This window comes from Tachypleus tridentatus, chromosome 3 (genome assembly GCF_004210375.1).
Source record: "Tachypleus tridentatus isolate NWPU-2018 chromosome 3, ASM421037v1, whole genome shotgun sequence".
Taxonomy (NCBI): Eukaryota; Metazoa; Arthropoda; class Merostomata; order Xiphosura; family Limulidae; genus Tachypleus; species Tachypleus tridentatus.
The window spans coordinates 113,937,454-113,955,319 of record NC_134827.1 but is presented as its reverse complement, the minus strand read 5'-3'; the positions used below and the strand labels follow the sequence as shown (position 1 = coordinate 113,955,319).

General features: G+C 31.8%; 1 protein-coding gene across 3 annotated transcripts in view; it reads left to right on the top strand.

Annotated features, from left to right (window-relative positions):
* LOC143247809 (uncharacterized) overlaps window positions 1–17,866 on the top strand; it is a 112,072-nt gene that overhangs the window by 7,270 nt on the left and 86,936 nt on the right. For 2 of the 3 annotated variants that reach the window (XM_076496309.1, XM_076496307.1), the window contains exon 2: window positions 1,622–2,101. In XM_076496309.1, coding sequence (XP_076352424.1) covers window positions 1,666–2,101 — 436 coding nt within the window. In that variant the 5' untranslated portion in view covers window positions 1,622–1,665. Of the gene's footprint in view, window positions 1–124; window positions 143–1,621; window positions 2,102–17,866 lie in introns of those variants that run through there. The other variant, XM_076496310.1, reaches the window with a different exon arrangement.

The following is a 17,866-nucleotide window of genomic DNA, read 5'->3' as shown; positions in this document are numbered from 1 at the left end:
GAATGTGACTGATCTAGGTCCAGTGTCACGGGAGAATATGACTGGAACCACTGGTCTAGTCCAGTGTCACAGAAGAATATGGCTGGAATCCGCTGGTCTTCACCACAGCAGTTGTTACCGTGATGACTGTCTGATCATAAATGTTTGTACCAGTAGTTGTTACCGTGATGACTGTTTGATCATAAATGTTTGTACCAGTAGTTGTTACTGTCATTTTTGTCTGTACCAGTAGTTGTTACTTCATTACTTTATGATACTAAATGTCTGTACCAGTAACTGTTACCTTCATTACTTTATGATACTAAATGTCTGTACCAGTAGCTGTTACTTCATTACTTTATGATATTAAATGTCTGTACCAGTAGTTGTTACCTTCATTACTTTATGATACTAAATGTCTGTACCAGTAGCTGTTACCTTCATTACTTTATGATACTAAATGTCTGTACCAGTAGCTGTTGCCTCATTACTTTATGATACTAAATGTCTGTACCAGTAGTTGTTACCGTCACTACTGTCTGATCCTCCTGGTTGTAACAAGGTTTCTGATATTACACAATTATACGAACAACTGATAACTTGAATAACTGAGCACTTTGTTACTGATATTATGTGTTTCATTCTACAAACATCAGCACCAGCGTCCATAACAACGGTCTATGTAGTGGCAACAGATACGAGTTTTGTTATCAGTTAACTTGTTCCATCTATATAAAACAGAAAAACCCATGTTGATACACGTATTAAAACTTAGTTGAAGTCATGAACACGTAGAAAATGTCTCTATTGTGTAAGTTCTTGTAGCAAGTAAATTGAGCTGTTATTTGGTCTGTTAACGGAATGTCCGACAGTGGATGCAGTGGTGATATAAGGTGAACGTACGAAAAGATTAAAATTATATTGCAGTGTTTCAACTGTAAAGTGAAACTAGGCTTAGGAATAGCAACTTTTAATGGCTTCACTCCTACAAGCTGTAAGTTTAGCTGGACATGGTTATTCAGCAATAACGTTTTTTAAGACGAAGTAACTTGGTGTTTAATGAAGCCAGTGTGACGTCATACCAAGGTGCTTATTTTAAGTACCCCCTGCTAGTACAGCGGTAAGTCTACGGATTTACAACGCCAAACTCAGGGGTTCGATTCCCCTCGGTGGGCTCAGCAGATAGCCTGTTGTGGCTTTGCTAAAAGAAAAACACACAAAAACCCATTATTTTAAGTATTATTATAAGTAGGTGCTCATTCTATGACCGAACGAAATTTGACGTCATAAGGTGTTTATGAGCGTTTGTTTGCTTAAATTTAAGCACAACGCGGGCTTTCTTTACTCTGCCTACTACGGGTATTGAAATCTGATTTCTAGCGTTATAACTTAGCAGACATCGCTCTGTACCACTGGGGGCCACTGTAGCGACACGAAGTGTTATATTATAACTAGGTGCGTATTGCAGGATTGAGCGACATGTGACGTCTTAAGGAGGTGCTCATTGTACACTGGAGTGACATGTGACGTAATGGTTGCTTGGGAGCAAGAAGTACAATAACTCTATGTTGTAATTTTAATTTAGCTTTGAGTCAGTTTTTAAAGATATTGTGTTGACACGCTGATCTTTCTACTCGTCTAGTGACCAGTCTTGGTCCGCTGCCCTGAAGCCGCCGACCAGGAGATATGGTGGTAACCGGACTTGTACCGCGACTTCTCACTAAGACAGACCCGTTGGAGAACTCTCCCCACGCGTTTAGTGAGGCAACACGGCGTTGGCGAGCCTGCTTTATCAACATCTCACGTAAGGAAACTGCTAGTGCCAGCGACGACACCGGCCGTCACATCCGAGCGCTCGGAAAGTCGTCCTCCAAAGTGTACTCTAGCCTGAGACGGCGATTGGAGCACGCTGACCGCCAGTGGATAGAAGTGTTTCTCCAGAGTGACGGGCTAGCTCTGCTTCTGGATTCTCTCCATCGACTCTGTGAACGAGGTTACAGTGGGTTTTTAGAGGCTTATACTCAGCTGGAGTGTGTTAAGTGTGTGCGTGCCGTCATGGACTCTCGGATTGGTCTGGACTATATCGTGGAGAACAAGGAATACACCCAGAAGTTAGCCACAGGTAAGACCTGCACAAAAATGAGGGTTAGTTTTCATAAAGTCCGTATCATCAAGAGGTATTTATAACGAGATATAGTTTTCAGAGGATCCATGCTATCTTGAATTATTCATAATGAGAGGTATTTTCAGATGGTCCATGTTATCTTGAATTATTCATAATGAAAGGTATTTTCAGGGGATCCATGTTATCTTGAATTATCCATAATCAGAGGTATTTTCAGGGGGTCCATGTTATCTTGAATTATTCATAATGAGAGGTATTTTCAGGGGATCCAGGTTATCTTGAATTATTCATAATGAGAGGTATTTTCAGATGGTCCATGTTATCTTGAATTATTCATAATGAGAGGTATTTTCAGAAGGTCCATGTTATCTTGAATTATTCATAATGAGAGGTATTTTAAGGGGATCCATGTTATCTTGAATTATTCGTAATGAGAGGTATTTCCAGATGGTCCATGTTATCTTGAATTATTCATAATAAGAGGTATTTTCAGGGGATCCATGTCATCTTGAATTATTCATCATGAGAGGTATTTTCAGGGGGTCCATGTTAAATTGAATTATTCATAATGAGAGATATTTTCAGAGGGTCCATGTTATCTTGAATTATTTATAATGAGAGGTATTTTCAGAGGGTCCATGTTATCTTGAATTATTCATAATGACAGGTATTTTCAGAGGGTCCATGTGATCTTGAATTATTTATAATGAGAGGTATTTTCAGGGTCCATGTTATCTTGAATTATTCATAATGAGAGGTATTTTCAGATGGTCCATGTTATCTTGAATTATTCATAATGAGAGGTATTTTAAGGGGATCCATGTTATCTTGAATTATTCATAATGAGAGGTATTTTCAGGGGGTTCATGTTATCTTGAATTATTCATAATGAGAGGTATTTTCAGATGGTCCATGTTATCTTGACTTGTTCATAATGAGAGGTATTTTCAGGGGGCCCATGTTATTTTAATTTATTCATAATGAGAGGTATTTTCAGGGGATCCATGTTATCTTGAATTATTCATAATGACAGGTATTTTCAGGGGATCCATGTTATCTTGAATTATTCATAATGACAGGTATTTTCAGATGGTCCATGTTATCTTCAATTATTCATAATGAGAGGTATATTCAGGGGTCCATGTTATCTTGAATTATTCCTAATGAGAGGTATTTTCAGGGGGTCCATGTTATCTAGGATTATTTATAATGAGAGGAATTTTCAGGGGATTCATGTTATCTTGAATTATTCATAATGAAAGGTACTTTCAGGTGGTCCATGTTATCTTGAATTATTTATAATGAGAGGTATTTTCAGGGGGTCCATGTTATCTTGAATTATTCATAATGAGAGGTATTTTAAGAGGGTCCATGTTATCTTGAATTATTCATAATGAGAGGTATTTTCAGGGGATCCATGTTATCTTGAATTATTCATAATTAGAGGTATTTTTTGGGGGTCCATGCTATCTAGAATTATTCATAATGAGAGGTATTTTCAGGGGATCCATGTTATCTTGAATTCGTCATAGTGAGAGGTATTTTCAGGGGATCCATGTTATCTTGAATTATTGATAATGAGAGGTATTTTCAGGGGGTTCATGTTATCTTGAATTATTCATAATGAGAGGATCTTTCAGATGGTCCATGTTATCTTGAATTATTGATAATGAGAGGTATTTTCAGGGGATCCATGTTATCTTGAATTATTCATAAGGAGAGGCATTTTCAGGGGGTCCATGTTATCTTGAATTATTCATAATGAGAAGAATTGTCAGGGGTCCATGTCATCTTGAATTATTTATAATGAGAGATATTTTCAGATGGTCCATGTTATCTTGAATTATTCATAATGAGAGGTATTTTCAGGGGTCCATGTTATCTTGAATTATTCATAATGAGAGGTATTTTCAGAGGGTCCATGTTATTTTGAATTATTCATAATGAGAGGTATTTTCAGGGGATCCATGTTATTTTGAATTATTCATAATGTGAGGTATTTTCAGAGGATCCATATTATCTTCAATTATTCATTATGAGAGGTATTTTCAGATGGTCCATGTTATCTTGAATTATTCATAATGAGAGGTATTTTCAGGGGTCCATATTATCTTGAATTATTCATAATGAGAGGTATTTTCAGGGGATCCATGTTATCTTGAATTATTTATAATGAGAGGTATTTTCAGGGGATCCATGTTATTTTGAATTATTCATAATGAGAGGTATTTTCAGGGGGTCCATGTTATTTTGAATTATTCATAATGAGAGGTATGTTCAGGGGATCCATTTTATCTTGAATTATTCATAATGAGAGGTATTTTCAGGGGATCCATGTTATGTAGAATTATTCATAATGAGAGGTAATTTCAGAGAGTCCATGTTATCTTGAAATATTCATTATGAGAGGTATTTTCAGGGAATCCATGTTATCTTGAATTATTCATAATGTGTGGTATTTTCAGGGGATCCATGTTATCTTGAATTATTCATAATGAGAGGTATTTTAAGGGGGTTCATGTTATATTGAATTATTCATAATGAGAGGTATTTTCAGATGGTCCATGTTATCTTGACTTGTTCATAATAAAAGGTATTTTCAGCGGGTCCATGTTATCTTGACTTATTCATAATGATAGGTATTTTCAGATGGTCCATGTTATCTTGAATTATTCATAATGAGAGGTATTTTCAGAGGTCCATGTTATGTTGAATTATTTATAATGAGAGGTATGTTCAGGGGATCCATGTTATCTTGAATTATTCATAATGAGAGGTATTTTCAGATGGTCCATGTTATCTTGAATTATTCATAATGAGAGGTATTTTTAGAAGGTCCATGTTATCTTGAATTATTCATAATGACAGGTATTTTAAGGGGATCCATGTTATCCTGAATTATTCATAATGAGAGGTATTTTAAGGGGTCCATGTTATCTTGAATTATTCATAATGAGAGGTATTTTCAGGGGATCCATGTTATGTTGAATTATTCGTAATGAGAGGTATTTCCAGATGGTCCATGTTATCTTGAATTATTCATAATAAGAGGTATTTTCAGGGGATCCATGTCATCTTGAATTATTCATCATGAGAGGTATTTTCAGGGGGTCCATGTTAAATTGAATTATTCATAATGAGAGGTATTTTCAGAGGGTCCATGTTATCTTGAATTATTTATAATGAGAGGTATTTTCAGAGTGTCTATGTTATCTTGAATTATTCATAATGAGAGGTATTTTCAGAGGGTCCATGTTATCTTGAATTATTCATAATGACAGGTATTTTCAGAGGGTCCATGTGATCTTGAATTATTTATAATGAGAGGTATTTTCAGGGTCCATGTTATCTTGAATTATTCATAATGAGAGGTATTTTCAGATGGTCCATGTTATCTTGAATTATTCATAATGAGAGGTATTTTAAGGGGATCCATGTTATCTTGAATTATTCATAATGAGAGGTATTTTCAGGGGATCCATGTTATCTTGAATTATTCATAATGAGAGGTATTTTCAGATGGTCCATGTTATCTTGACTTGTTCATAATGAGAGGTATTTTCAGGGGGCCCATGTTATTTTAATTTATTCATAATGAGAGGTATTTTCAGGGGATCCATGTTATCTTGAATTATTCATAATGACAGGTATTTTCAGGGGATCCATGTTATCTTGAATTATTCATAATGACAGGTATTTTCAGATGGTCCATGTTATCTTCAATTATTCATAATGAGAGGTATATTCAGGGGTCCATGTTATCTTGAATTATTCCTAATGAGAGGTATTTTCAGGGGGTCCATGTTATCTAGGATTATTTATAATGAGAGGAATTTTCAGGGGATTCATGTTATCTTGAATTATTCATAATGAAAGGTACTTTCAGGTGGTCCATGTTATCTTGAATTATTTATAATGAGAGGTATTTTCAGGGGGTCCATGTTATCTTGAATTATTCATAATGAGAGGTATTTTAAGAGGGTCCATGTTATCTTGAATTATTCATAATGAGAGGTATTTTCAGGGGATCCATGTTATCTTGAATTATTTATAATTAGAGGTATTTTTTGGGGGTCCATGCTATCTAGAATTATTCATAATGAGAGGTATTTTCAGGGGATCCATGTTATCTTGAATTCGTCATAGTGAGAGGTATTTTCAGGGGATCCATGTTATCTTGAATTATTGATAATGAGAGGTATTTTCAGGGGGTTCATGTTATCTTGAATTATTTATAATGAGAGGATCTTTCAGATGGTCCATGTTATCTTGAATTATTGATAATGAGAGGTATTTTCAGGGGATCCATGTTATCTTGAATTATTCATAAGGAGAGGCATTTTCAGGGGGTCCATGTTATCTTGAATTATTCATAATGAGAAGAATTGTCAGGGGTCCATGTCATCTTGAATTATTTATAATGAGAGATATTTTCAGATGGTCCATGTTATCTTGAATTATTCATAATGAGAGGTATTTTCAGATGGTCCATGTTATTTTGAATTATTCATAATGAGAGGTATTTTCATGGGGTCATGTTATGTTGAATTATTTATAATTAGAGGTATTTTTTGGGGGTCCATGCTATCTAGAATTATTCATAATGAGAGGTATTTTCAGGGGATCCATGTTATCTTGAATTCGTCAAAGTGAGAGGTATTTTCAGGGGGTGCATGTTATCTTGAATTATTGATAATGAGAGGTATTTTCAGGGGGTTCATGTTATCTTGAATTATTCATAATGAGAGGATCTTTCAGATGGTCCATGTTATCTTGAATTATTGATAATGACAGGTATTTTCAGGGGATTCATGTTATCTTGAATTATTCATAATGAGAGGTATTTTCAGGGGGTCCATGTTATCTAGGATTATTTATAATGAGAGGAATTTTCAGGGGATTCATGTTATCTTGAATTATTCATAATGAAAGGTACTTTCTGGTGGTCCATGTTATCTTGAATTATTCATAATGAGAGGTATTTTCAGGGGGTCCATGTTATTTTGAATTTTTCATAATGAGAGGTATGTTCAGGGGATCCATGTTATCTTGAATTATTCATAATGAGAGGTATTTTCAGGGGATCCATGTTATGTAGAATTAGTCATAATGAGAGGTAATTTCAGAGGGTCCATGTTATCTTGAAATATTCATTATGAGAGGTATTTTCAGGGAATCCATGTTATCTTGAATTATTCATAATGTGTGGTATTTTCAGGGGATCCATGTTATATTGAATTATTCATAATGAGAGGTATTTTCAGATGGTCCATGTTATCTTGACTTGTTCATAATGAGAGGTATTTTCAGGGGGTCCATGTTATCTTGACTTATTCATAATGATAGGTATTTTCAGATGGTCCATGTTATCTTGAATTATTCATAATGAGAGGTATTTTCAGGGGTCCATGTCATCTTGAATTATTTATAATGAGAGATATTTTCAGATGGTCCATGTTATTTTGTATTATTCATAATGAGAGGTATTTTCAGGGGGTCCATGTTATTTTGAGTTATTCATAATGAGAGGTATTTTCAGGGGATCCATGTTATCTTGAATTATTCATAATGAGAGGTATTTTCAGGGGATCCATGTTATCTTGAATTATTCATAATGAGAGGTATTTTCAGAGGATCCATGTTATCTTCAATTATTCATAATGAGAGGTATTTTCAGATGGTCCATGTAATCTTGAATTATTCATAATGAGAGGTATTTTCAGGGGTCCATATTATCTTGAGTTATTCATAATGAGAGGTATTTTCAGGGGATCCATGTTATCTTGAATTATTTATAATGAGAGGTATTTTCAGGGGATCCATGTTATTTTGAATTATTCATAATGAGAGGTATTTTCAGGGGGTCCATGTTATTTTGAATTATTCATAATGAGAGGTATGTTCAGGGGATCCATGTTATCTTGAATTATTCATAATGAGAGGTATTTTCAGGGGATCCATGTTATGTAGAATTATTCATAATGAGAGGTAATTTCAGAGGGTCCATGTTATCTTGAAATATTCATTATGAGAGGTATTTTCAGGGAATCCATGTTATCTTGAATTATTCATAATGTGTGGTATTTTCAGAGGATCCATGTTATCTTGAATTATTCATAATGAGAGGTATTTTAAGGGGGTTCATGTTATATTGAATTATTCATAATGAGAGGTATTTTCAGATGGTCCATGTTATCTTGACTTGTTCATAATGAGAGGTACTTTCAGGGGGTCCATGTTATCTTGACTTATTCATAATGATAGGTATTTTCAGATGGTGCATGTTATCTTGAATTATTCATAATGAGAGGTATTTTCAGGGGTCCATGTTATGTTGAATTATTTATAATGAGAGGTATGTTCAGGGGATCCATGTTCTCTTGGATTATTCATAATGAGAGGTATTTTCAGATGGTCCATGTTATCTTGAATTATTCAAAATGAGAGGTATTTTCAGATGGTCCATGTTATTTTGAATTATTCATAATGAGAGGCATTTTCATGGGGTCATGTTATGTTGAATTATTTATAATTAGAGGTATTTTTTGGGGGTCCATGCTATCTAGAATTATTCATAATGAGAGGTATTTTCAGAGGATCCATGTTATCTTGAATTCGTCATAGTGAGAGGTATTTTCAGGGGGTGCATGTTTTCTTGAATTATTGATAATGAGAGGTATTTTCAGGGGGTTCATGTTATCTTGAATTATTCATAATGAGAGGATCTTTCAGATGATCCATTTTATCTTGAATTATTCATAATAAGACGTATGTTCAGATGGTCCATGTTATCTTGAATTATTGATAATGACAGGTATTTTCAGGGGATTCATGTTATCTTGAATTATTCATAATGAGAGGTATTTTCAGGGGGTCTGTGTTATCTTGAATTATTCATAAAAAGAGATATTTTCAGGGAATCCATGTTATCTAGGATTATTTATAATGAGAGGAATTTTCAGGGGATTCATGGTATCTTGAATTATTCATAATGAAAGGTACTTTCTGGTGGTCCATGTTATCTTGAATTATTTATAATGAGAGGTATTTTCAGGGGGTCTGTGTTATCTTGAATTATTTATAATGAGTGATATTTTCAGGGGGTCCATGTTATCTAAGATTATTTATAATGAGAGGAATTTTCAGGGGATTCATGTTATCTTGAATTGTTCATTATGAGAGGTATTTTCAGAGGGTCCATGTTATCTTGAATTATTCATAATGAGAGGTATTTTCAGGGGATCCATGTTATCTTGAATTATTTATAATGAGAGGTATTTTCAGGGGATCCATGTTATCTGGAATTATTTATAATTAGAGGTGTTTTCAGGGGATCCATGTTATCTTGAATTATTCATAATGAGAGGTATTTTCAGGGGTTCCATGTTATCTTGAATTATTCATAATGAGAGGTATTTTCAGGGGGTCCATGTTATCTAGGATTATTCATAATAAGAGGTATTTTCAGGGAATCCGTGTTATTTTGAATTATTCATAATGAGTGGTATTTTCAGGGGATCCATGTTATCTTTAATTGTTAATAATGAGAGGTATTTTTAGATGGTCCATGTTATCATGAATTATTCATAATGAGAGGTATTTTCAGGGGATCCATGTTATTTTGAATTATTTATAATGAGAGGTATTTTCTGGGGATCCATGATATCCTGCATTATTCATAATGAGAGGTATTTTCAGGGGTCCATGTTATCTTGAATTATTTATAATGAGAGGTATTTTCAGGGGATCCATGTTATCTTGAATTATTCATAATGAGAGGTATTATCAGGGGTTCCATGTTATCTTGAATTATTCATAATGAGAGGTATTTTCAGGGGGTCCATGTTATCTTGAATTATTCATAATGAGAGGTATTTTCATGGGGTCTATGTTATCTTGAATTATTTATAATGAGAGGTATTTTTTGGGGTCCATGTTATCTTGAATTATTCATCATTAGAGGTATTTTCAGGGGGTCCATGTTATCTTGAATTATTCATAATGAGATGTATTTTCAGATGGTCTATGTAATCTTGAATTATTCATAATGAGAGGTATTTTCAGGGGGTCTGTGTTATCTTGAATTATTCATAATGAGAGGTATTTTCAGGGGTTCATTTTATCTTGAATTATTCATAATGAGATGTATTTTCAGGGGGTCCATGTTATCTTGAATTATTCATAATGAGAAGTATTTTCAGGGCGTCCATGTTATTTTGAATTATTCATAATGAGAGGTATTTTCAGTGGGTCCATGTTATCTTGAATTATTTATAATGAGAGGTATTGTCAGGGGTCCATGTTATCTTGAATTATTCGTAATGAGAGGTATTTTCAGAGGGTCCATGTTATTTTGAATTATTGATAATGAGAGGTATTTTCAGGGAATCCATGTTATCTTGAATTATTGATAATGAGAGGTATTTTCAGGGGATCCATGTTATCTTTAATTATTCATAATGAGAGGTATTTTCAGGGGTTCATGTTATCTTGAATTATTCATAATGAGAGGTATTTTCAGCTGGTCCATGTTATCATGAATTATTCATAATGAGAGGTATTTTCAGGGGGTCAATGTTATTTTGACTTGTTCATAATGAGAGGTATTTTCAGGGAATCCATGTTATTTTGAATTATTCATAATGAGAGGTATTTTTAGAGGGTCTATGTTATCTTGAATTATTTATAATGAGAGGTATTTTCAGGGGTCCATGTTATTTTGAATTATTTATAATGAGAGGTATTTTCAGGGGATCCATGTTATCTTGAATTATTCATAATGAGAGGTATTTTCATGTGGTCATGTTATGTTGAATGAATTATTTATAATTAGAGGTATTTTCAAGGAATCCATGTTATCTTGAATTATTCATAATGAGAGGTATTTTCAGATGGTCCATGTTATCTTGACTTGTTCGTAATGAGTTATTTTCAGGGAATCCATGTTATTTTGAATTATTTATAATGAGAGGTATTTTAAGGGGATCCATGTTATCTTGAATTATTCATAATGAGATGTATTTTCAGGGGTCCATGTTATCTTGAATTATTTATAATTAGAGGTATTTTCAAGGAATCCATGTTATCTTGAATTATTCATAATGAGAGGTATTTTCAGATGGTCCATGTTATCTTGACTTGTTCGTAATGAGTTATTTTCAGGGAATCCATGTTATTTTGAATTATTTATAATGAGAGGTATTTTAAGGGGATCCATGTTATCTTGAATTATTCATAATGAGATGTATTTTCAGGGGTCCATGTTATCTTGAATTATTTATAATGAGAGGTATTTTCAGGGGATCCATGTTATCTTGAATTATTCATAATGAGAGGTATTTTCAGATGGACCATGTTATCTTGAATTATTCATAATGAGAGGTTTTTTCAGATGGTCCATGTTATTTTGAATTATTCATAATGAGAGGTATTTTCATGTGGTCATGTTATGTTGAATTATTTATAATTAGAGGTATTTTCAAGGAATCCATGTTATCTTGAATTATTCATAATGAGAGGTATTTTCAGATGGTCCATGTTATCTTGACTTGTTCATAATGAGAGGTATTTTCAGGGGGTCCATGTTATCTTGAATTACTCATAATGAGAGGTATTTTCAGATGGTCCATGTTATCTTGAATTAATCATAATGAGAGGTATTTTCAGGGGTCCATGTTATCTTGAATTATTTATAATGAGAGGTATTTTCAGATGGTCCATGTTATTTTGAATTATTTATAATGAGAGGTATTTTCAGGGTGTTCATGTTATCTTGAATTATTCATAATGAGAGGTATTTTCATGTGGTCCATGTTATCTTGAATTATTCAGAATGAGAGGTATTTTCAGGGGTCCATGTTATCTTGAATTATTCATAATGAAAGGTATTGTCAGGGGTCCATGTTATCTTGAATTATTGATAATGAGAGGTATTTTCAGGTGATTCATGTTATCTTGAATTATTCATAATGAGAGGTATTTTCAGGGGTCTATGTTATTTTGAATTATTTATAATGAGAGGTATTTTCAGGGGATCCATGTTATCTTGAATTATTCATAATGAGAGGTATTTTCTGATGGTCCATGTTATCTTGAATTATTCATAATGAGAGGTATTTTCAGATTGTCCATGTTATCTTGAATTATTCATAATGAGAGGTGTTTTCTGGGAATCCATGTTATCTTGAATTATTCATAATGACGGGTATTTTCAGGGGATCCATGTTATGTTTAATTATTCATAATGAGAGGTATTTTCAGGGGATCCATGTTATCTTTAATTATTCATAATGAGAGGTATTTTCAGGGGTTCATGTTATCTTGAATTATTCGTAATGAGAGGTATTTTCAGGTGGTCCATGTTATCTTGGGGGTCGTTTCTTATGATATCCTCTTTTGTGTCGAGGTACATAGTTAATCTGTGTAATATATCCAAAGAATTTGGGCAACCAGTTCCATTTATGAAAATGTCCTAAAAACGTTTTTCGTGTTCTCTGCGTGATCTCGGTGGTTTTTAAAATTCTTGGACCCTTTAAAATTTCAAACCACACAAATACGATGCTTTATAAATATATATTGTTTCATTGTTATTGTATAGCTAGTTAATATTTATAATAACACGGTGCTGAACATTAGATTTATGGATAGAGTCAATAATTTATCGTGACACCTGAGATCTTTCATTAGACTGAATGGTTAAACCATTTAACGATTTATAATAAATTCCTCTTTTTTTGTTCTTACAAGTTCATTGGGGTGAGCATTCTCAATTTGACAAGTTTCAGTATTTATTAGATTGTTGAATGTTGATTTCAATACACTATTAGATTGTTGAATGTTGATTGAAATGCATTGTTAGATTGTTGAACGTTGATTTAGGTACACTGTTAGATTGTTCAGTGTTGATTTCAATACGCTGTTAGATTGTTGAATGTTGATTTAAATACTTTGTTAGATTGTTTAGTGTTGTTCTCAACACACTATTAGATTGTTGAATGTTGATTGAAATGCATTGTTAGATTGTTGAACGTTGATTTAAATACACTGTTAGATTGTTGAGTTTGATTTCAGTACGCTGTTAGATTGTTGAATGTTGATATAAATACACTGTTAGATTGTTCATTGTTGATTTCAATACACTATTAGATTGTTGAACGTTGATTTAAATGCATTGTTAGATTGTTCATTGTTGATTTCAATACACTATTAGATTGTTGAACGTTGATTTAAATGCATTGTTAGATTGTTGAATGTTGATTTAAATGCACTGCTAGATTGTTCAGTGTTGATTTCAATACAGTATTAGATTGTTGAATGTTGATTTAAATGCATTGTTAGATTGTTGAACGTTGATTTAAAAGCATTATTAGATTGTTGAATGTTGATTTAAATACAGTTAGATTGTTCAGTATTGATTTCAATACATTTAGATTGTTGAATGTTGATTGAAATGCATTGTTAGATTGTTCAGTGTTGATTTCAATACACTATTAGATTGTTGAATGTTGATTGAAATGCATTGTTAGATTGTTGAATGTTGATTTAAATACACTTAGATTGTTGAACGTTGATTTAAAAGCATTATTAGATTGTTGAATGTTGATTTAAATACTCTGTTAGATTGTTCAGTGTTGATCTCAATACAGTATTAGATTGTTGAATGTTGATTGAAATGCATTGTTAGATTGCTCAGTGTTGATTTCAATACACTATTAGATTGTTGAATGTTGATTGAAATGCATTGTTTGATTGCTGAACGTTGATTTCAATAGACTATTAGATTGTTGAATCTTGATTTAAAAGCATTATTAGATTGGTGAATGTTGATTTAAATACACTGTTAGATTGTTGAATGTTGATTTAAATACACTGTTAGATTGTTCAGTGTTGATTTCAATACACTATTAGATTGTTGAATGTCGATTGAAATGCATTGTTAGATTGTTGAACGTTGATTGAAATGCATTGTTAGATTGCTGAACGTTGGTTTAAAAGCATTATTAGATGGTTGAATGTTGATTTAAATACACTGTTAGATTGTTGAATGTTGATTTAAATACACTGTTAGATTGTTCAGTGTTGATTTCAATACAGTATTAGATTGTTGAATGTTGATTGAAAGGAATTTTAGATTGTTGAATGTTGATTGAAATGCATTGTTAGATTGTTGAACGTTGATTTAAAAGCATTATTAGATTGTTGAATGTTGATTTAAATACACTGTTAGATTGTTGAATGTTGATTTAAATACGCTGTTAGATTGTTCAGTGTTGATTTCAATACACTATTAGTTTGTTGAATGTTGATTTAAATACACTGTTAGATTGCTGAACGTTGATTTGAATAGACTATTAGATTGTTGAATGTTGATTGAAATGCATTGTTAGATTGTTGAACGTTGATTTAAATGCACTGCTAGATTGTTCAGTTTGATTTCAGTACGCTGTTAGATTGTTGAATGTTGATATAAATACACTGTTAGATTGTTCATTGTTGATTTCAATACAGTATTAGATTGTTGAATGTTGATTTAAATACACTGTTAGATTGTTCAGTTTGATTTCAGTACGCTGTTAGATTGTTGAATGTTGATATAAATACACTGTTAGATTGTTCATTGTTGATTTCAATACACTATTAGATTGTTGAACGTTGATTGAAAAGCATTATTAGATTGTTGAATGTTGATTTAAATACACTGTTAGATTGTTGAATGTTGATTTATATACACTGTTAGATTGTTCAGTGTTGATTTCAATACACTATTAGATTGTTGAATGTTGATTGAAATGCATTGTTAGATTGTTGAACGTTGATTCAAATGCATTGTTTGATTGCTGAACGTTGATTTGAATAGACTATTAGATTGTTGAATCTTGATTGAAATACACTGTTAGATTGTTGAATGTTGATTTAAATACACTGTTAGATTATTCAGTGTTGATTTCAATACACTATTAGATTGTTGAATGTTGATTGAAATGCATTGTTAGATTGTTGAACGTTGATTTAAATACACTGTTAGATTGTTCAGTGTTGATTTCAATACGCTGTTAGATTGTTGAATGTTGATATAAATACATTGTTAGATTGTTTAGTGTTGATTTCAATACACTCTTAGATTGTTGAATGTGTGATTGAAATGCATTCAATACGCTGTTAGATTGTTGAATCTTGATTGAAATACACTGTTAGATTGTTGAATGTTGATTTAAATACACTGTTAGATTATTCAGTGTTGATTTCAATACACTATTAGATTGTTGAATGTTGATTGAAATGCATTGTTAGATTGTTGAACGTTGATTTAAATACACTGTTAGATTGTTCAGTGTTGATTTCAATACGCTGTTAGATTGTTGAATGTTGATATAAATACATTGTTAGATTGTTTAGTGTTGATTTCAATACACTCTTAGATTGTTGAATGTGTGATTGAAATGCATTGTTAGATTGTTGAATGTTGATTTAAATACACTTAGATTGTTGAACGTTGATTTAAAAGCATTATTAAATTGTTGAATGTTGATTTAAATACACTGTTAGATTGTTTAGTGTTGATTTCAATATACTATTAGATTGTTGAATGTTGATTGAAATGCATTGTAACAATTGTTACATTGTTGAACGCTGATTCTAATACACTATTAGATTGTTTAGTGTTGATTTGAATACACTATTAAATTGTTGAATGTTGATTGAAATGCATTGTTAGATTGCTCAATGTTGATTTCAATACACTATTAGATTGTTGAATGTTGATTGAAATGCATTGTTTGATTGCTGAACGTTGATTTCAATAGACTATTAGATTGTTGAATCTTGATTTAAAAGCATTATTAGATTGGTGAATGTTGATTTAAATACACTGTTAGATTGTTGAATGTTGATTTAAATACACTGTTAGATTGTTCAGTGTTGATTTCAATACACTATTAGATTGTTGAATGTCGATTGAAATGCATTGTTAGATTGTTGAACGTTGATTGAAATGCATTGTTAGATTGCTGAACGTTGGTTTAAAAGCATTATTAGATGGTTGAATGTTGATTTAAATACACTGTTAGATTGTTGAATGTTGATTTAAATACACTGTTAGATTGTTCAGTGTTGATTTCAATACAGTATTAGATTGTTGAATGTTGATTGAAAGGAATTTTAGATTGTTGAATGTTGATTGAAATGCATTGTTAGATTGTTGAACGTTGATTTAAAAGCATTATTAGATTGTTGAATGTTGATTTAAATACACTGTTAGATTGTTGAATGTTGATTTAAATACGCTGTTAGATTGTTCAGTGTTGATTTCAATACACTATTAGATTGTTGAATGTTGATTTAAATACACTGTTAGATTGCTGAACGTTGATTTGAATAGACTATTAGATTGTTGAATGTTGATTGAAATGCATTGTTAGATTGTTGAACGTTGATTTAAATGCACTGCTAGATTGTTCAGTTTGATTTCAGTACGCTGTTAGATTGTTGAATGTTGATATAAATACACTGTTAGATTGTTCATTGTTGATTTCAATACAGTATTAGATTGTTGAATGTTGATTTAAATACACTGTTAGATTGTTCAGTTTGATTTCAGTACGCTGTTAGATTGTTGAATGTTGATATAAATACACTGTTAGATTGTTCATTGTTGATTTCAATACACTATTAGATTGTTGAACGTTGATTGAAAAGCATTATTAGATTGTTGAATGTTGATTTAAATACACTGTTAGATTGTTGAATGTTGATTTATATACACTGTTAGATTGTTCAGTGTTGATTTCAATACACTATTAGATTGTTGAATGTTGATTGAAATGCATTGTTAGATTGTTGAACGTTGATTGAAATGCATTGTTTGATTGCTGAACGTTGATTTGAATAGACTATTAGATTGTTGAATCTTGATTGAAATACACTGTTAGATTGTTGAATGTTGATTTAAATACACTGTTAGATTATTCAGTGTTGATTTCAATACGCTGTTAGATTGTTGAATGTTGATTTAAATACTTTGTTAGATTGTTTAGTGTTGTTCTCAACACACTATTAGATTGTTGAATGTTGATTGAAATGCATTATTAGATTGTTGAACGTTGATTTAAATACACTGTTAGATTGTTGAGTTTGATTTCAGTACGCTGTTAGATTGTTGAATGTTGATATAAATACACTGTTAGATTGTTCATTGTTGATTTCAATACACTATTAGATTGTTGAACGTTGATTTAAATGCATTGTTAGATTGTTCATTGTTGATTTCAATACACTATTAGATTGTTGAACGTTGATTTAAATGCATTGTTAGATTGTTGAATGTTGATTTAAATGCACTGCTAGATTGTTCAGTGTTGATTTCAATACAGTATTAGATTGTTGAATGTTGATTTAAATGCATTGTTAGATTGTTGAACGTTGATTTAAAAGCATTATTAGATTGTTGAATGTTGATTTAAATACAGTTAGATTGTTCAGTATTGATTTCAATACATTTAGATTGTTGAATGTTGATTGAAATGCATTGTTAGATTGTTCAGTGTTGATTTCAATACACTATTAGATTGTTGAATGTTGATTGAAATGCATTGTTAGATTGTTGAATGTTGATTTAAATACACTTAGATTGTTGAACGTTGATTTAAAAGCATTATTAGATTGTTGAATGTTGATTTAAATACTCTGTTAGATTGTTCAGTGTTGATCTCAATACAGTATTAGATTGTTGAATGTTGATTGAAATGCATTGTTAGATTGCTCAGT